The sequence below is a fragment of the Colletotrichum navitas genome (genome assembly GCF_030913465.1).
Source record: "Colletotrichum navitas strain CBS 125086 chromosome Unknown LY79scaffold_5, whole genome shotgun sequence".
In the NCBI taxonomy this organism is placed as follows: domain Eukaryota; kingdom Fungi; phylum Ascomycota; class Sordariomycetes; order Glomerellales; family Glomerellaceae; genus Colletotrichum; species Colletotrichum navitas.
Window position 1 is genome coordinate 495,136 of NW_026850551.1, and position 19,484 is coordinate 514,619.

Sequence of the window (19,484 nt, forward strand, 5' to 3'; positions counted from 1 at the left end):
CCCCATCTTGTTCCGCGATGGAGCCGTAACCGTCTGAAGGTCCGTCCGCTTCCGTGCCTTGGCCTGGCGTGCCTGGCGGTTCCAGAGTTCCATCGGACGTTCCATGCCGTCTAGTGTCGTCACTCAGATGGATCTCATCAGTCAGAAGCTCGCCATGTTGGTGCGGATGCCATTTGGTGAGACATCCAATTGCATTCCTGGTTGGCCACAACGTGGTCGGCTGCAGGCCTGGGTGGAGCCTCCTGCTGCCCCCGGGAAGGTAATATAGGCGATCGGCGATAAAAGGGCTCTGGTGTCTTTTCTCGTACGTGTGTGTACACGTGTGAGAAGAGAGAGAGAGAGAGAGAGAGAGAGAGAGAAAGTCATGCAAAATCCAGGGGGGCGGCGTTGAGCAAACTAAAAGGTGTCGAACGTGGGATGAGTCAAATTTTCACTTCATGATGGTAATTGTCGCAACTTGGATGGATCTCATTACCGCCGGTTTCCCCTAACGTTAAGAGTTCGCGAGGCACACCCCATCGGCGCATCCTTGGGGTGGATCGTGCCACCTCCAGACCACCGGGGCTCCACCGGCGTGACAGAGCGTAACGACCGCTAACGGGAGGCCGAACCGGGTCGCCGATATGTTTCCGCCGGCGGAACCCACCCTCAACCGTGTACGTTAAGGGGACCCGATGGCAGGGGTGTCGAATAATGCCAACGCGCGCCGCCAGGCACCTAAAGGCAAGGCGCGGCGCCCCTGGATGGATCTCATTAGACATCAATTCCGTGTACGTAAAGCCCAACCGGTTGTCATGTTTTAGTTGGAACTTTGCATCTCAATTGGTTTTTCTTTCGTCGCCTGCCTGCTGAATTGCGATATCCATCCACCCTTGCGGCTTGTTTGAGTGTGGAATCCATTGACCGAGACCGAGAGGTAGAGGTACATGCGGTACTTGTTGCACACGTCGTACTTTGTACCGTTCAACCTGGCCAGGCTCGCTCGCCCTTGGAGGGCTTGTTTTTTTTTCTCTTTTTCTTTTCGGGCAACGAACGACACACAACACGCAAGGTTGGCCCTGCGCTCAGGGGTGGGAAGCCAGTTGGTCGTGCGTGTGACATGAAATGCAGCCGTGACGAAGCAAAGAGCAAGGGGAAGAATCTTGCCATCCTTGCTTGCAGTTGTTGTGTAGGGTGACGACCCGTGTTGAATGGTTTGGAGTCGTGGCCAGCGCTGAGAGTTTCCTCGGGGGCAGGCCGGCTAGTGCGGTGATGCTACTGCGTCGTGCGCGCCTTATCACCGCGCACTGTTGGCCGGGAATAGTTGGATAGGTAACGAGAGACGGCTTACAAGAGACGTTGGGAGGCTGGCGTGCCGCAGTCATTGGCAGATGGAAGATGGGGTCGTAGATCTTGAACCCATCACGGCTCCCCGCGTGCCCGCATCCTCTCCTCGGGTTGAGCTGCATGTTGCGTGGTGTCGCGGGGAGGGGGGGCGGCTGTTCTAGCTTAATGCCCCGTCCAAAGACAACAACAGCCGGAGTCTGGCACGGCTCCGATTGCACTCCAAGATGTCATGTCCCAAAGTCCAATCTGATCGACCAGTTCATTCAATCAAGCTTGTGGACTCGCCTGTGGTTGATGAAGAGATATCATGTACTATAATATTCTTTTTGGTGCTTTTTGATGTTTGTCGGATAGCGACGAGAACCTGCTGAGGCAGTCGAGGCATGGTTTATCGAGTGGCATGGACATGCATGCAGGAGATGGAAAACTTGATTATCGGGCCAATTGAGCATTGAGGGGAACTGCAAACAGACCTCGGCCACTGTTGCAGCCAAGGGGCTCGGTGCACTGCTTGTTGATTCTCGTCGTTCACGGTGTTTCCTGTCAGTCAACGATAATCAGACAGATTATCGCTTCCAAGAGTCCTGGTCATCGCCCTATTGGTAGGCACTGGTAGACACCAATGTCACTGGAGCGAGCAACACCTGAGCGCATTGGGATGTCAGCAGCCACCCTGGAGAGCAAGAGAGAGAAAGAGAAAGCAATAGGTACGCTTTGGCGACTGACGGGAGATTGGCGTGTCAGACAAAACAAAGTCGGTGCGTTTCGAGGGCATCATCGGCAAACCGAAAGTTGACCGTTTCGCAGCGATCCCGATGTTGGCAGCTACCTAGGTAGGTACCTACCGCAGCTAGGTGAGTTTGGGAGGAGTCGGCAACAGGAGCTTCGAGGGAAGGGCCTCAAGCCGTGAGCACCTGCCGACCATCGGCGCCGTCCTCAAGGAGAGGAAGGTCCAGTGACACACAGAAGAAACAGGGTGTCATTGAAAAGCGGGTCCTACGCCTTCCCACGACTTGGGCTTGACATGATGTCTCTCCGGTATTAGCGACCAAAGTGCGTCGCGCTACTGGGTTGGACGAGTTGATGGATTACCAATCTGAAGAGATGCGAAGCTCGTTTGGAAAATGCAGTTCACCTGCATTAACGAGAGCATGGATCTACGGTAGGTGAGATGGTCAGACAGAAATTAGCGGTCGGACGCCGCCGTTGAGGGATGATGCGAACTGTGACCATAGGCAAGAAGGAAGCCCCAGCTGTAAGTTTGACCTGAAGGGCGTCAGTTGCCTTTTCGCTAGCGCATTGCCATTGCCGGTGTGCGCCCGCTAGTCATCAGTCATCTACCACCTTATGGGGATTCTCAGTATCTTTTTTTTATAAGTGTATTTGGTATTTTCTTCTTCTTTCACGTTGTCCTGGTCCCCACTCTTCCACCACACACGCACTCACAGATAGACAAGGAAGGTAAGGTACCTTGGCTACGTATCCAATGTACCTTCTTCGTGTACCGGTACCTTTTCCCTCCTCCCTCCGTCTCGCGGGCTGATGATGAGCAGCCCGCCTTTTGCAATTACAAAGGCGTGGAGGGTTCGTTTCCGGCACCGGCTGGCGCTTGCTCTGCCATGGGTTTGATCAAGCCGAGTCGAGACCAAAGTCTTCTCGTCCTGGGGGGGGAGGGGGACCTGCCCATCCTCGAGACAACCCAGCCTTTAATAAGAGAGCCGTCTCGCCCTTCCTTCCTTCTCTCAAGGATGAAATTGTCTGTATCTCTCTGCATATCACTCACAGGCAGGCTTTTCTCTCGATCCGTCCCCATCACATCACTGCATTTCCAACTCCACCACACAAGCCAGCCAAAATGTCGGGCCGCAGCGACATGAGCTCGGTCATCACCTTCGCTCGACAGCCCGCATCCTCCCGGAAGCACAGCGTCGAGGTCAGGATTAACGACCACTACCACTCCAAGGTTTACACGTCCGGCGACCCCATCTCCGGCGAAGTGACCATCACCCCTGGTCACGACAACCGATTCGACTATGTTCAGATCATCCTAATTGGCACCTCGAGAACCCGCCTGGACGCCTTGCAGATTCCCCAACTCGCCTCCCACACTTTCCTCAAGCTGGAAATGCCCATCCCCGACTCCGCTTATCCCGTGCCCCGCATCTTCGAGGCCGGCTTGACTTACACCATTCCTTTCAACTTCGTCATTCCCCACCACTTGACCATCAGCGCATGCGCTCACAAGGCCCAGTCGGACTACATACACGACTACCACATGCGCCTCCCCCCGACCATGGGTGGCTGGGAGAGGGACGACATGGCTCCTGACATGGCCCAGGTCCAGTATGCCGTCAATGCTCGCGTTGTGCGACAAGACGAACTCGGCGGTAAGCCCACGAAGCTCATGGAGGGCACCCACCTCATCAAGGTCCTTCCCCGCTCCCCCGAGGACCCCCCTTTGAACATCACCAAGCATGACGGGGCCTACGTTCTCAGCAAGACCAAGGCCGTTCGCAAGAGCCTCTTTTCTTCCAAGCAAGGCCGCATCACTGCCGCTACTGCTCAGCCGAGCGCTATTCACCTGACTGCCGACGGCCGCTCGGCCTCCGAGGGTTCTATCCTGGTGAACTTGAACTTCGAGCCCACCTCTGCCGACAACTTGCCCCCCAAGGTGAACACGGTGTCTGCCAAGCTCCGGGCTCAGACATGGTACGGCGCGACCCCGATGACGAAACTGCCCAACATGGGTGACATCCAGGAGGCTTTTGCCATGTCCCAGTATCACGTCTACACCACCTCGACCTCCTTACTCTCAACGTCGGTGGGCAAGGTAGCCTGGCGCCAACAGTTTACTTCGGCCGCCCGTCGCGATTCCGGGTACTCTAGCGATGGCCTGCGCGAGAGCGGTCACTCTGACTCGGATAACCAAAACCACAGCCAGAGCCGTCGTCCGAGCCGGGACCTATCGTCTCCCATCTTCCACATGGCCGCCCTTCAGATCCCATTCAAGCTGCCGACGTCCCGAAAGACTCTTATCCCGACCTTCTATTCCTGTCTCGTCTCCCGCACCTACGCTCTGCAACTGACGCTAGTGGTTGCCGACTCCAAGATCAACTTGAACGTTCCCTTGCAAATCGCCCTCGAGCCTCCCGTCCCGCAGGATCTCCTGGATATGGGCCTGCCTAGCTTCGATGCTGTGATGGCACAGCAGGAGGAGGCAGAGGTGGATGCGTTTTTACAGCCCCGGCTGTTGCAGCAGCCGGCACCCGGGTTCCAAGGCAACGCTGTTTTGCCCAACTACGGCGATTTGGCGACGAGACGGTCGGGTGTCCCCACTGCATGATGCAATCGCATTGCGGCAATACTTTTTCTATAACGAGTTATGACTGATGGAGAGTTTTGCATGCGATACCACACACTCCTCGATTGTTTCCTCACTTCTATATAAAAGTATACATTTAAAGCCCGTGGATGTAGCTTAGACTACATCCGGTGGTCTACGCGGCATGTGTATCGCGCATCGGAGTTTGGGACAACAAAAGGGACGATTTATTGTGAGGGAGTGGGCGTTTTCCCCCGAGAGTTCCGTCAGTGGCTCGTCGGCATTGTAGATACCCAAGAGAGCAAGTGCAAAATTTGATACACACAACCAAGCAGTTATTATGATGAGAATATACATGTAACTTTGAGAAGCTTCAGCGCACCTGTGCCGTATACCGGCCACCATGAATTCCGACTCACGACGGCGACGGCCTGTTTCCGGCCGAATCAAGCGGCCGGAGGGGAGTGGAGAACTCGGGGGTCCGACAAAGGGGAAAGTGGGGAGCAGAAAGTTCTGGACCATCACGGTGCCTTTTCTGTTCAATTGCGGTGGAGTCGCCTTTCCCGCTTTTTCCTCCCTGGCCCCCGATTCCCCAGAGCTTGGACAGGAAGGTCATTGTCAATGGGTAGATGGGTGGGGAGAACAGGTGCATTGCCACATTGCAAAGCATGAATGGCCCTTTCGTGACATTGAAGATGGAGATGTGGCTGGAGTGGGCATCAGATGACGGCATCCTGGTTTCACCCGCCAGACCACCCCCTCTCCTGATCAAGATTGCTCGACGTGCCGTTGGATGTGAGAGAGAGGAAGAAGTACTCCGTAGTGTAGTGGGTTACTCCCGGCATTTCTATTGATACCGGTAGTGGGATTGTACAACGGCGTAGCGTGGGCGGGAAGCAGGGTGAGCGCCGATCGTGTCCACTTAAGTACCAACAGCAACGTGCGTAGGTCAGCCTTTGTGTTCGACTCCTGGAGGATTTCGAGGGATGACATTGTCCCCTCCCTCCCCCCTTTGGAAGGAAATGGCACGTGATGGCGCCAACCCCCTTTCATCTTGGCCTGCAATTTGAGCCACCAAACACTCCGTGTCGGTTGGATTTAGATTCCCAACAGGCCGCCTTGATTGGTGCCCTTGACAGCGGGCAGCGGCAGATATAGGGGCCAGAGGAATTGCTGCACTAAGTGATGGCGATAAGCATCCGCCGCCGAGTGTCTTGGGAGCAACATGGTGAGATAAGCAATCCTTGACCATATGAGATGCTGAATGGACGAGGGTGGAACGGGGTACTCGATGCCTACGATGGCAAGTACGACATCTCTGGACAAAATGTAACCGACGAGCTGCACTACACTAGTTATGCCGTGACGGTGGTTAACACACTTTACCTTACGGTAAGGTAAGCCTTGGACCGTGCGCCCGCCCCCGTATCCGTCCAGGTCTAGCTCGCTCGTTCTTCCAATTGCCTCTTCTTCCTCATTCCCTCCCCGTCCCATCTCTTGCGCCATTCCGTCGACTGTCATTCCTCTCCTCTGAATGCAGGTTGCAAATCCGCTCGAGGTTGATCCTGCCTCGAGGAACATTTCCGTGGCCGAGTAGTGTCATTCCGAACGATACTGCCTTCTCAACTTCGAGCTTGACACTTTCCGACTTCTTTTTGGTACTTGGTACCAGTTCCACTCGTTTCTCCCACGCAACCCTTTCGTCTTCTCCCCAAATTCTCTCTCCTCTATATCTCTCTCTCTCTTCCTCTCTCTTCCTCTCCCCCTAGTCTTTGGTGCTCCCCTCCCCCCATTTGCGGCGTCGTGGCGCGGAGAGACACCCGTGCAGCCACCACGGACCTTCGACTGAAGGCGACCCATCGTTTTACCTCTATTTCGATCGCGTCCTTGTCCTCAATCCCTCCAGTCACTTACCATCACCCATTGAAGAACCAGCCGATAAGTCGGCCATATTCATTGCAGACACTCGTCTTTTCTACTGAGAGCTGTTGACTGCGGTACATGCGAACACAGCCGACGACTCGCGACCAGACACATCACGATGCGACAGGTGCTCAAGGCAGGCTTGGGATGCATCGTCTCCCTGCTGCTCGCCACACCGGCTGACGCCTTCTACATTCCAGGTTCGGCGCCTCCCCCCTAGGAGTCACGGACCATGACATGCCAAAAGCAACGGTGCTGACTATAACGGACAACAGGCTGGTCGATCAAGAGCTACAAGGACGGCGAGCAGATACCCTTACTGGTCAACAAGGTCTACTCGGACAACACCCAGCTGCAGTATGCCTACTACGACCTCCCCTTCGTGTGCCCACCGACAGGCCAGCGGAAACCCGGCACTGGCTTGCTTAGCGGACAGAGCATCCCTCTGAACCTCGGCGAGGTCCTCCGCGGCGACAGGATAAGGACGTCCGACATTGACCTTGTCGTCGGCCAAGACAAGCCGTGCAACTTGCTGTGCAACCGCGAGATCAGCAGGAAGGAGATGCGCAGAGCCAAAGAGATGGTACAAGATGGCTACGTCACCGAGTGGATCGTCGACAACCTTCCCGGTGCGACGAGCTTCGTCACGGTCGATAAGAGCCGCAAGTACTACGCCGCCGGCTTCAAGGTCGGGTTCACCGACTACTCGGCGAACAGCGGCAAGCCGCGCTACTTCATCAACAACCACCACACCATCGTCATCCGCTGGCGCAAGGCACCTGGAAAGGCCGGCGAACACGGCGGAAAGGTCGTCGTGGGATTCGAGGTGTACCCCAAGAGCATCGGCCCCAGCAACAAGCGCGATGACAAGGGCTGCCCCGCGGACCTGCAGAACATTGACCAGAACTTTGAGCTATACCTCGCCCCGAACAAGTCGTCCGACACGTCGAAGCATAACCTCGATTCCTCCTACTACCCCGCAGCCGAAGAAGACCTCGACGACGACGCCAAGCTTATCATCCCCTACACGTACTCTGTGTACTTCCGCGAAGACAACAACGTCGAGTGGTCGCGACGCTGGGATTTGTACTTTGTGAACCAAGAGGAGGGCCAGAAGATCCACTGGCTGGCCATCGTCAACTCGCTCATCATCTGCGGTCTTCTCACCGGCATTGTCCTTATGATCTTGGCTAGGACGATCCGCTCGGATATCAAGGGCTACAAGGAGGTCCCGCTCGAGGACGGCAAGCCGAGGCTGAAGCGCAAGAAGACGGGCAGCAGATCTCCCAAGCTGTCGGAAAAGACTGGGGGGCTGCTCGATCAGGGAAACGACGTCGAAAACGACGCGGATGTGTCTTCAGACGACGAGGCACTGGAGGATGTCACGGGTTGGAAGCTTCTGCATGCCGATGTTTTCAGGACGCCCCAGTACGGATACCTCTTGGCGCCCCTGGTCGGATCGGGAATGCAACTCCTTTTCATGGCGGTGGGGCTCGTTCTGCTGAGCGCGCTGGGCATCCTCAATCCCAGTTTCCGTGGTGGATTCATCAGCGTGGGTGTCGGCCTCTTTGTCTTCGCAGGCCTCTTCTCCGGGTACTTCTCGGCGCGGGTGTACAAGACGTTTGACGGACAGGATTTCAGAAAGAACGCGCTCGTCACGGCCGTCCTGTTCCCAGGCCTCCTCTTCGGCATCGTCTTCATCCTCAACCTTTTTGTGTGGGCACAAGCTTCCAGCACAGCCATTCCGTTCGGAACCGTCGTGGGCATCGTCTTTCTGTGGCTCTGCATCCAGGTGCCTCTGGTCTACGGCGGCTCCTGGTTCGGGTTCGTCCGCGGCGGAAGCTGGGAGCACCCGACCAAGACGAGCACGAACCCCCGCCAGGTCCCACAGCAGGCATGGTACATCCAGCCGTGGCAGTCGGTGCTCCTCGCGGGACTCATTCCCTTTGCCGTCATCTTCATTGAGCTGCTGTTCGTCTTTCAGTCGGTGTGGCAAGACAAGAGCGGTTACTACTACGTGTTTGGGTTTCTGGCCGTCGTATCGGTGATTCTCATCCTGACGATTGCCGAGGTGACGGTGGTGACGATCTACGTTCAGCTCTGCTCGGAGAACTACAACTGGTGGTGGCAGTCGTTCATGGTGGGCGGCGGCAGCGCCGTGTGGGTATTCCTGTACTGCGTGTGGTACTACTTCTTCAAGCTGCACATCACCGGCTTCGTGAGCAGCATGCTCTTCTTCAGTTACAGCTTCATGGCATGCTGCATGTACGGTCTCCTGACGGGCACCATCGGGTTTCTGAGCGCGTACGCATTCGTCAGGAGGATCTACGGGTGAGTTGTGTCGTGTCACTCGACCCCGGATTGTCTAGGCAAAGCTAACACGGCGACAGTGCCATCAAGGCAGACTAGACTAAGCCACGACGTCGGCCATGTTCGGGAGATTGACGTGCCCTAATGTTGGCCTTGGCACGAACAGGGGACGATAATGCATTACTCGGGGCGTCAAAATGTAAGGGATGGGAAAGTCCAAGGGAACGGGTAGGCTGGCGTTTACTGGAAGTGAAAGTGCTCCCAGGCCCCGGTTCGGGGCGGGTTGATAGATTATTGAACAAGGTACATATAATGAACGGGAGCTTGACGGGCGAAAGCGTGGCACAAAAATTGAATAGGTAGTTGCGAGTATATACTTAACAAGAGTAGTTTCGTGTGCCTACCTTGGGGGACGACGTGTTGTTGATCAGCCAAGAGGCATGCCGAATGTGTGGCGATGAGGAGGGACGAGCAACAGCAGTGCCCGATTCTTCTAGGATAATAGTTTCGTGGTGGCTCACGGTTTATCCAATCAGATGAGAACGAGCAGGACCTGCCTCTTTTGGGGGAGGCAGACGAGATAGATAGATCCCTGGCGGCTGATAGCTGAACCACCACCCCCCGCCGGTATTGGAGTGTTGTGGGCCGCCGGACACAGTCTGACAGAGAGGCAATATTTCACCATATCTGATGGGAAGATGAATGAGTTTGCGACGGCGGGGGATGCTGGGTTTGACGGGCAAGGTTTCGCGTAGGCCATCACACGCAAGTAATTAATTGACCGCCAACTGATGAATCGAGGCGAAACACGAACAGACGTGAGACCCGACAAGAGACGGACACGGGCGACCAGGGACGAAAAAAAGAAAAAAAGAAAAAAGGGTGCGGCCCTCGTTAGACAACCGGCGGCTGCCGGGGCTCGGGCTACGTGTTTGTGGCTTTCTGTTTCACACCGCATATTGGAAGAACCATGATGCTTGACTGGGGAGAGAGAGAGAGAGAGAGAGAGAGAGAGAGAGAGACAGATGTTGGAGAGAGGTTGGTTGGCCGTTTACATTGGCCTTTCCCTTCATGCATCAGGTACTCCAGCTTTCGCCGGATCCAATGGGAAACGACCCGGAACGACAAGCCACCGCGGGAGCTAGGAAAGCGGTGGAATGTTGCAGGGGGGAGGGAAGAGAGAGAGAGAGAGAGAGATAGAGACCGCTCACCGTTTCAGGCACTCTTTTTGCTATCGTGGTCTTGCTCTTGGGGTGAGGGAGGAGGGAGGAAGCGCGATATCGGAGGGGGATGGGTTGAAGGGTTCCTGAACAATGGGCGTTTCCGGCGCTCACCGATCGAAACCTAGCGTCGATTCGTTGGCATCTTGGGTCTCTCCAGAAACACTGCACTACACTGCACCACGAGCAACGCAACACAAAGACAAGACAAGACAACACGCCGGTGCCGCTTCCGAAGTGTCTGGGGTCCACCACGTACAGATAGACCCCACTCCAACCCCCACCCAGCGGTCCCGAGCCCGGCAAAGCTGCTTCCGCGCGCGCGCGAGAATTGTGTTTTGCTGCCGCCACCACCACCGCTGCCATGTTCGTGCCCAGTCGCCTCGTAGCAAATGCCAGGAACCGGACCCTCCCCCGGGCGACTGAACTGCACGCGACGAAAGGGGACGAAGGCATCCACATCGGTGCCTGCCTGCTCGGCCGGGGTAGCCTAGCCTGGCCTGGCCTGGCCTGGTTCGTCTGCTCTCCTCATTCCACTCCCCTGCTGGGGTGCTTGACAAACCCCCATCGCTTCCAAATCCGACCGTCTGGGAATGTCCATTTCACCATCTTCAACACTGCTCTCTGGACGTCATTCTTTGGAAAATCGTTTCTCTCTCTCTCACACGCTGTCTTTTGGGCTGTCTTTGCTTGTTACTTGTCTTCTTGCTTGGCCGTCCCTAGACCAGACCATAGACATCACTCGCGTTTAAACGGGATTTTTTTTGTTGCCATACATACATGCCATACGTGCTTGCTCTCTCCACCAAGTCGCTCGCTCATGACGTGCTCGTAGCAAATCAAACAGCAAACCCGCCCTACTCACTCACATACACATCGCGAAACCGCGAGGAGTCCGGGGACACACGCACGACCTGGACACACACCACGGCGCCTCAAGGGTCTTCGCCGTTCCTCCGATGACGGTAGCGATGGACTTCTTCTACGAACGAGCCTTTGTGCTCGCAGCCGTGGCGCGCTCGCATTCCCAGACCCTGCTGGTCAATATCCAGAGGTAAGTGTTTACTGTGTAGTTTTTCTTTCTTTCTTTCTTTCTTTTTTCTGTCTTTTTCTTTTCGTATGAGTTGTACCGGTGAAATATCCCAGGCCAGGGTCGGCGGCCCATTGCAGCCGTCGCAAAGCTTTCCCGCTGGTTATATGGCATCTATGGATGGGCTTTTGCCTACCCGGATCTCTCTCTTCAACTTCGAGGCGCATTGCGCATTAAGCGCGCACGCGCAAAGCTCGCTCACTCACTCTCACCCTCACTCAACACACTCTACCCCGGATCAAAATCCATGGGCTCAAACAAACTGACAAACCCCCAAATAGCCACGGGCAACTCCCCTGGGTTGACGACGTCATCGAGTTCACCGACTCCGGCTACCTACAGGTGCTTATCCTCGTCCTCTCTGCCGTCTGGACCACCTCCCGCCTCTTCCGCCGCCGCCACGCTAGGCCGTTGTCGTCATTACCATCACGGCCCTACATCCGAGCCGCAGCCATTCGATGGCCCTGGGAGCTTGCCGCCCAACTGTCCCGCGCCGCTGCCCTTGCCTTCCTCGCCCTCGCCGGCGCTCGCGGCCAGACCCCGTGGCTCAACGCATTGGTCGTGGCCTACGCTTTCGTTCTCGGCCTCTCGAGACTCGTCAACGACCTGCAGTGGCGGCATGTCGCGCTGTATCAAGTCAACTTTGTCGTCTCGGCCGAGGTATTGATTCTAGCCGCGTCATCGGTATTGCCGTGCATTGAGGCCTCAAACGAATGCGCCATTGCGACCCCGGTCCGCGGCGGTCTCGTGAGCTTGGCAGTTGCCGTCGTCGTCGCCATCACCACGCCGCGGGAATGGGTACCTCCGTCGCTGATGCACGACGTGCCCGAAGAGTTTGCAGCTCGCGGGCCCGCGCCCGAGGAGACCTGCAGTTGGGCGACGTATTACCTCACCTTTGAGTGGCTCACGCCGCTGCTGTGGAAAGGCATGCGGAAGGACATTGTCCTCGAAGACCTACCCCAGCTGCCGTGGTATGACGAGCCGCTGCTTCTCCTGGAAAGGATCAAGAAGGCGAGGGCCAAGGGCGTGACGACAACCTGGACCCTCTTCTACTTCCTGCGCAGCGAGGTGACGCTCATGGCCTGCTACATTTCCAGTGCGTACGCCTGCGAGCTCATTGCGCCTTATGGTCTGTATCAGCTGCTGGCATATCTTGCGGACCCCAAGGGCGCTCTCATCCGGCCGTGGCTCTGGCTGGTGCTCATGTTCTGCGGCCCGCTGTCGCGTTCTGTCTTGTTCCAGCAGTACGTCTTCACGTCGACTCGCTTGGTGGTGCGCCTAAGGTCCGCCCTGACTCAGGAGCTGTACCACCGGGCCATGGGTTCTATGGAGCTTGAGGAGGACATCTTCGCTCCCAAGGAGGATTCCGGAAAAGCCCAGCAGAAGAAGGATGGGAAGCCGGGCCGGTCCACGACCTCGGCCGGCCGCTTGGCCAACCTCATGGCCGCGGACGTCCAGGCCATCTTTGGCTCCCGGGATATCGTCATGGTCTCCATGGGCGTGTCCACAGGCACCGTCATCGCCTTTATTGGCCTCTACAAGATGCTCGGATGGCCCGCCCTCGTGGGCACGGCTATCCTGTTCCTCGCCGCGCCCATATCCGTGATCGTGGCACAACTGATGGCCAGACAGACCAGAAAGGCAAGAAGGGCGCAGGACTCTCGCATCTCGCTCGTGTCCGAGTACCTCGCCTCCATCCGTGCGGTCAAGTACTTTGCATGGGAGGATGCCATTATCAAAACCATTGAGGAAACGCGTGCTAACGAGCAGCGGGATCTGTGGCGTGTGTCGCTCATCTACGTGACCCTTAACCAGATCACCGCCCTCATGCCCTACATTGCCATGATTGCCATGTTCACACTCTACGTGGGCGTGTGCGGGCAGCCCCTGACAGCCGCCACGGCCTTCACGACGACCTATCTCGTCAAGACCATCCGTCGCAACGTGACACAGCTCGGCTTCATGTCGAGGAACATCACGAGCGCCATGATTGCCATTGGCCGTCTGGATCAGTACTTCGAGACCACGACCCCGCTGGAGGAGTATCCCGAGGGGGCTCTTGAGATCCAGGACGCCACGTTTAGGCGGAACAAGACGGCCTCGTTCCAGCTCAGGAACATATCGATTGGTTTCGTAGAGGGTGGCGTGAACGTTGTGTCGGGCGCCAGCGGCAGCGGCAAGACGACCTTGCTGCTGGCGATACTGGGAGAAACGATCAAAGAGAGCGGCACAATCACCCGACCGAAGGACGTCGCGTTTGCGTCACAAACGGCATGGCTCCAGAACGAGAGTATCAAGGACAACATCCTCTTCAATAGTGCCTTTGAGGCGGTGCGCTACAACAATGTCGTCAACGCATGCTGCCTGCCGGTCGACTTGAGGGAGATGGAAAGCGGTGACCAGACCGTTGTCGGCGAGAACGGTGCCTCTCTGTCGGGAGGGCAGAAGGCCCGCGTGGCCCTGGCTAGGGCGCTGTACTCCAAGGCGCCGCTGCTCCTTCTCGACGACATCTTCTCGGCCCTCGATGCAAAGACTGCCGCTTCGCTCTGGGAGCGGTGTTTCTGCTCCGACTTGCTCAAGGGTCGGACCGTTGTTTTGGTAGCGCAGCAGCCGTGGGTAGCCGCGCAAGCGGAAGTTGTCGTGACGTTGGAGAATGGCGCAATCAAGGACGTCCAACAGAACATCGGCGTAGCCAGGCACCCCGTCGCTGTCTCCAAGGACATTGAGGGCGACATCACCGACGGGTCCGACAACTCGGATACGGAAGTCGAAACGCAAACAGATTCTCTCAACGACAGGAGTAAAGTCGCGGACGACAAGGGGGCCAAAGACGCGATGACTCAGGAAATGAATGCTAGCGGAAAGAGCGCGCGTTTGATGTGTAAGTGTTCTTGTTAGCATCTCGAAAGGTCCAACTGACATTGGCGAATAGTCTTCAAGTACATGACCTACTTCGGCGGCCCATGGTACGCCATATTCTGCATGTTCATGATGCTCATCTCGCAGCTTGCCGTCATGGGCGGCTCCCTCTGGCTCTCTGTTTGGGTAGAGGCATATAGCAAGGAGGTCGCCGTCGACATCGCCTTCTATCTCGGCATCTATGCCGCCTTCACCGTCGCCGAGTCGGTGCTCTACGCCGCCGTCTTCCTCGTGTTCGAGAATGGCGCGTGGCACGCCGCCCGCAAGCTGCACAACGACTTCATCCGCGCCGTCATGCGCGTCTCGCTGACGTGGTACAAGAAGACGCCCGTCGGCCGCATCATCAACCGATTCTCTAGCGATATGTCGTCCCTCGACCTGACGGTAAGCCCGCAGCTCCGCGCGTTCCTCGAGTGCGCCATCTCGTTGGTGATTCGTATCTTCGCAATCAGCTCCATCATGCCCGTCTTCATAATCCCCGCGGCTGTGACCTGCGCTATCGGCATCGTAGTGGGTGAGATATACACGCGCACCGCAGTGACGATCAAGCGCCTGGTGGCGTCGTCGCAGTCGCCCATCTTCTCTCAGTTTGCGGATACGTTGGCCGGGCTGGCCATCATTCGTGCGAGGAGCGGCATGCCGCAGATGTTTGGCGACGCGTTGGCGGACAAGATGCGTGTCTGGTCGCGGGCGGCGGAGGCCAACTTCAACTGTAACCGATGGGTGGCCATGCGTGTGGACGTGGTGACTGCTCTGGTCGGGCTGAGCGCGGGCATCATCGCCGTGTCCAAGGCCGGTCTTGTGGGCGCCGGGCTCGTGGGGTTCTCCCTACAAAACGCCACGGGGTTGAGTCAGACTATCCTGCAACTGGTTCGCAGCATGAACGACCTTGAGGTTGAGCTGCAAAGTGTAAGTGACAGGTGTAACGATGGATGGCTATCCAAGCACTGACAAGGACTAGTTCGTCCGCATCAAGGAGTACGCCGGTCTCGAGGCCGAGGAGAAGACAGACGACTCTTACCCCGAAGAGGGCGAGTACACAGATAACCCCTCACACGTTGTGCCCAAGAAATGGCCGTCAACCGGTGAGATTGAGTTTCGCGACGTCACGATCCGATACGACGAGGACGGGCCCAACATCCTCACCGACGTCAACCTCAAGTTCAAGGCCGGAGAGAGAGTTGCCATCGTGGGCCGCACCGGCAGCGGCAAGTCTACGGTACTTTCCCGTTTCCCCTTGTCATACACCCCCTTCGGAAGCCATGCCCCCGACTGACCCTCTGCCGTAGCTTGTACTCTCCCTCCTGCGCTTCACGCACATCGTCTCGGGCCAGATCCTATACGACGGCATTGACATCACCAAGATCCCGCGCCGCCGTCTCCGCGAGGCGCTGACCATCATACCGCAGGAGGCCGTGCTCTTCAACGGAACGCTGCAGTCGAACCTCGACCCGACGGGCAAGATCGCCGCGCCGGTGCTCGAGAGGGCGCTAGAGTCGTGCCAGGGCATCGCGTCGTTCCAGTACCACTCGGAGGAGGACGCCGACGCGGCGGCAGCGGCGGCAGCGGCCACGGCGGCGTCGGAGCCGGACGCGTCGGGCCTGGCGCTCTCGACGACGGTCAACGCCAAGGGCGAGAACTTTTCGCACGGGCAGCGGCAGGTGCTCTCCCTGTGCCGCGCGCTAGTCCGGGGGAGCCGGCTGATGCTGCTGGACGAGGCGACAGCGAGCATGGACTACGAGACGGACAAGGGCATCCAGCAGGTGCTGCGGCGCGAGGTCGACGACGACCGCACGCTGGTGACGATCGCTCACAGGCTGCGGACGATCGCGGACTACGACACGGTGGTGGTCATGGGCGCCGGGCGGGTCGTCGAGGCCGGGCGGCCGGCGGAGCTGTACGAGGCGAGGGGCGTCTTCTACGACATGGTGTATCACAGCGGCGAGAGGAGGGACCTGGAGGCGCTTTTCGGGGACGCGAAGCAGTAACGAGGCCGCACGGCTGCTCGGTGAGACAGAGAGCCAGGCGGGAAGGGGGCTGTCGCTCTGCGGTGATTGGAAACGGCTTGGGCTATGACGAAGAGACGCGACGACGTATAAACTTTAGACACTGGGAGGGGAGAGGCGCGCTTTTAGATGAGTGGCTTGGCAGTTGCGTCTGGCAGCCCGAGACAAGAAGAGCATATGAGGGGGTTTCCAATGTTGGGTTTACCATGTTAGCCCAGCAGTTAGAGAACGGTCCTTGTGATTACTACTTGATTACTATTATTTCGTGATTCAAGTCATCCGCAAGACCCCCCCCCCCCCCCCCCCCCCCGTTCTGCTCGAGTATAACTGAAAATTCCATGGCTTGCACCAGTAACCGCAAACTCCCGGCCGAGTTGCCAAACGTGTTTTTACTTGTTTCCCTTCCCTCCCCACCCCTCGACTCACAAGATGCTGAGCCTGATGTTCTTCTTCCTCCACCTCGACGCCTCGGAGTCCCAGATCTGCCTCCGGAGCACGACGGCGTCGCCGTCGAAGACGATGCGGTCGGCGTTGGGGCTCTGCTCGCCGCCGCCGATGATGCCGGCGGAGGCCGCCTTGTCCAGCCACTCCATCATGACGAGGAAGGCATGGGTGTCGAGCAGGCTGTCGCGGCGCGGGTACTCCCTGAAGAGGCGGACGATCTCGCGGCGCACGTCGGGCGACGTGCACAGGCGGTACGAGCAGGCCAGGGGCCAGGTCAGGCCGTCCTCGACGGTGAAGACCTCGCCGTCGCCCGGATCCGACTGCCGCTGGGCCGCCTGCTCCGCGAGGAAGCGCCTGCTGAGGGCGACGATGTCGCGGAAAGCCGGCGTCAGCCTCGCCGTCTCGGCCGCGTCGGTCCAGCCCGCGCTGCGCACCCCGGTCCAGAGGCAAAGGTAGTGGATCCGCAGGTTGAGCGCCTTGAGGTACTCGGCCGGGTTCGCCGCCCTGCCGGCCTCGGCCCTGATCGCGAGCGGGGCGAAGGCAGCGGCCCACGCGTCCAGATAGTGCATGAAGGTCCGGATGCGCCTCGCGTACTCGGGCGAGCCGTGCCCGCACGGCGGTTGGTCCACCGCCGCCGTCGTCGCTGCCTTCCCGGGCGGCGAGGACCCCTTGACCTGGAAGTTGTTGTATAGGGGCGCGCGGTGCTCGACGTGGTGCCGGACCTGGTTCCACCACCAGTTGGCCCACTCGAGCGTCTCGAAGGCGGCCGGCATCTCCTGCACGGCGTACCGCGCCCGGCGCCCACGGCAGCACCACGGCACGCGCTCGCCCGTCTCCTGCAGGCGGACGCCGTTCATGGCCCAGGCTTGGAAGTTGAGGTGCCGGAAACTGTCGACGAGGGTGGTCGGCAACGAGACGAGCGGGCCGCCGCGCTGGTGGTGCAAGCAGTGCTCGATGATGCGCACCCCGTGGTTGACGTGGATCAGCGCCGCGGCCGTGCGGCCCCGGACGCACTCGAAGGCCATGAACAGGATGCACATGAACAGGAACCTCTCGGGGGAGACGGGCACCGAATTCAGCAGCCGCAGCGCCTTGCCGTAATGCGACAGAGCGGCCAGGTGGGCACCTCCCTTGCCCAAGATGCGTTGCTCCCGCGTGGTGTTGCTGAAGACCGCCGCACCGATGGCCAGCGTCGCGTGCCGGACGGCCGAGTCGTTCCAGAAGAGCTGCGGGACGATGTGGGAGAGGAGCTCGCAGTGATACAGGGTGCTTCTATCTATGAACCTCCGCCAGCACTCGAAGTGGTCCCTCTCGAGCTGGTCGGAGAAGACGAGGGATGCATACTTCGGGCGCCGCGTCATCAGCCCGTCGCACTCGGCCCGGTCCGCCACCGCCGCTAGCTTGGGGAGGAGGGGCCGGCTCTTCTGGGCTATCGCGGTGGGTTGCGTCTTGCTGGCTGGGTAGCCAGGACAGTACCCTTGATACTTGAGGCATGTCGCGCAAGCCGGCTTGCCTTCATCACACTTCTTGCGGCGGTTCCTAGCGGCAGTGAGTTTTACGTTCTTTTTCTTTCTTTTTGATTTTATCGTGGGTTTTCTTTTGTTTTTGTTTTAAAAGGCGCGCGCCGGCATCATGGGGTCGAACATAAGCTTACCTGCAGGTGATGCACCCGGTGCGGACTTTGGGGTTGCTGGCCCTGGTGAACCGCGGCCTCTGGTTGAGGATGAACCTCGTCGTCCCAGGCAAGCTATCGCTGACCATGCTAGTCCGCTTGGCGCAACTGAGAAACCGGGGGCGGGTTTTAGGTAATTGTAACGACTGTCTGGAGTCTCGGTTGTCGAGGAGAGTCTCGGGGTTCTCTGATGCGATGCTATGCGAAGGGGGAGAGGGGGATCCTGCATCCTCCCCGTGTTGCGAAACGGGCCGGACTTTTTCGAAGCGGGATGCTTGGAAACCTCTAGAGCTGAAGCAGGACAATGTGGCATTTCTGTTCTCAGCCTTGTCGAGATCATGTTTTTGCTGGATTGGTTGCTGCCTATCTAGCACGTGCTGCGATGGGAGGGAGCAACCGGAATAGGAGTTCCCTCAGGCTGACCTGCCACAGCATGCATGCATGCAAGGCCCCCCCTCCCCTTGACCAGAACGGGCTATGCTTGATAACAAATCTCTGAGAAAGCAGGATACAAAGATCATAACGCTCCCGGCCAGCAATGGGCGGGGGTGTTGTTGCCGCTTCTGCCCTGCGTTACCCAAGGTATTGTACTCCGTATAGTCAACGTGATATCAGTACGGATACCGGGCGAACCGTGCCAACTGCCAATCACCTTCAGACAATAGACACATGCCCCAGTAGTGGTGCACAGGGACTGCCAATACGGAGAAGGGACATGGGGGATTTGGCAAACGCCCGCGGAAAAATACACCGCCCGCCTAACCCCCCCTCTCTTCCGGGCCAAACTTCTCAACCCCGGCTCTTTGAGGCCCATGGCTGGCTTCGAACAAGGACGGATAGAAGCCCGGGTATGCAATCATGTGCGGCGGGTGTGTCTGCTCCAACGACTCGGCTCATCGTATCCGATTGTACCAGTGCGCAGACAATATGTACCTCACTGCCTTCGTCTTTCAAGTGGCCGACGATGGTCTCTTCAGCACGCGATAGAGATCTTTGGTTTGGTAAAGGTCAAAAACTTTTCATTGCTTCATTCGTGGCGTCTAATTCGCATATGTAGGGATGCTATGTACCTCGAAACGGACTTGGTGCTTACGTCCAACTGACAATCCTGAGCTTCGTCCACCCCCCTCAGCCCCGGGAAAGCTCTCTTTTCCCCTCAGCACATTCTTAGGCGTGTAATTCGGCCCCCGCAGCTGACCATTGCAACAGTGTACAGTAAGCAGCTCAACGCTGTGGACGCTGAGAGTCAGAT

At 58.0% G+C, this 19,484-nt stretch overlaps 5 protein-coding genes across 5 annotated transcripts; 4 read left to right on the forward strand and 1 right to left on the reverse strand.

Annotated features, from left to right (window-relative positions):
- Positions 1-3,181: 3,181 nt before the first annotated feature.
- LY79DRAFT_506641 (arrestin) lies at positions 3,182-4,669 on the forward strand (the record flags this gene model as incomplete). Its single annotated transcript, XM_060553743.1, has 1 exon — positions 3,182-4,669. The coding sequence occupies one exon, from the start codon at positions 3,182-3,184 to the stop codon at positions 4,667-4,669; it is 1,488 nt and encodes a 495-aa protein (XP_060419017.1).
- Positions 4,670-6,459: 1,790 nt separating this feature from the next.
- LY79DRAFT_285800 (endomembrane protein 70) lies at positions 6,460-9,185 on the forward strand. The gene is made up of 3 exons (XM_060552156.1): positions 6,460-6,771; positions 6,847-8,911; positions 8,962-9,185. The coding sequence occupies exons 1-2, from the start codon at positions 6,690-6,692 to the stop codon at positions 8,904-8,906; spliced, it is 2,142 nt and encodes a 713-aa protein (XP_060419018.1). The 5' UTR covers positions 6,460-6,689; the 3' UTR covers positions 8,907-8,911; positions 8,962-9,185.
- Positions 9,186-10,812: 1,627 nt separating this feature from the next.
- On the forward strand, positions 10,813-16,410 carry LY79DRAFT_285808 (ABC transporter). Its single transcript, XM_060552157.1, has 5 exons — positions 10,813-11,155; positions 11,473-14,072; positions 14,124-15,019; positions 15,072-15,329; positions 15,400-16,410. The coding sequence occupies exons 1-5, from the start codon at positions 11,061-11,063 to the stop codon at positions 16,096-16,098; spliced, it is 4,548 nt and encodes a 1,515-aa protein (XP_060419019.1). The 5' UTR covers positions 10,813-11,060; the 3' UTR covers positions 16,099-16,410.
- Positions 16,411-16,538: 128 nt separating this feature from the next.
- Positions 16,539-18,321, reverse strand: LY79DRAFT_506755 (uncharacterized protein; the record flags this gene model as incomplete). Its single annotated transcript, XM_060553753.1, has 2 exons — positions 16,539-18,099; positions 18,215-18,321. 2 exons carry the CDS (start codon positions 18,319-18,321, stop codon positions 16,539-16,541), a joined length of 1,668 nt encoding a protein of 555 aa, XP_060419020.1.
- A 350-nt stretch (positions 18,322-18,671) lies between these two features.
- On the forward strand, positions 18,672-19,460 carry LY79DRAFT_285836 (uncharacterized protein). Its single transcript, XM_060552158.1, has 2 exons — positions 18,672-19,239; positions 19,290-19,460. Exons 1-2 carry the CDS (start codon positions 18,771-18,773, stop codon positions 19,409-19,411), a joined length of 591 nt encoding a protein of 196 aa, XP_060419021.1. The 5' UTR covers positions 18,672-18,770; the 3' UTR covers positions 19,412-19,460.
- Positions 19,461-19,484: the final 24 nt, after the last annotated feature.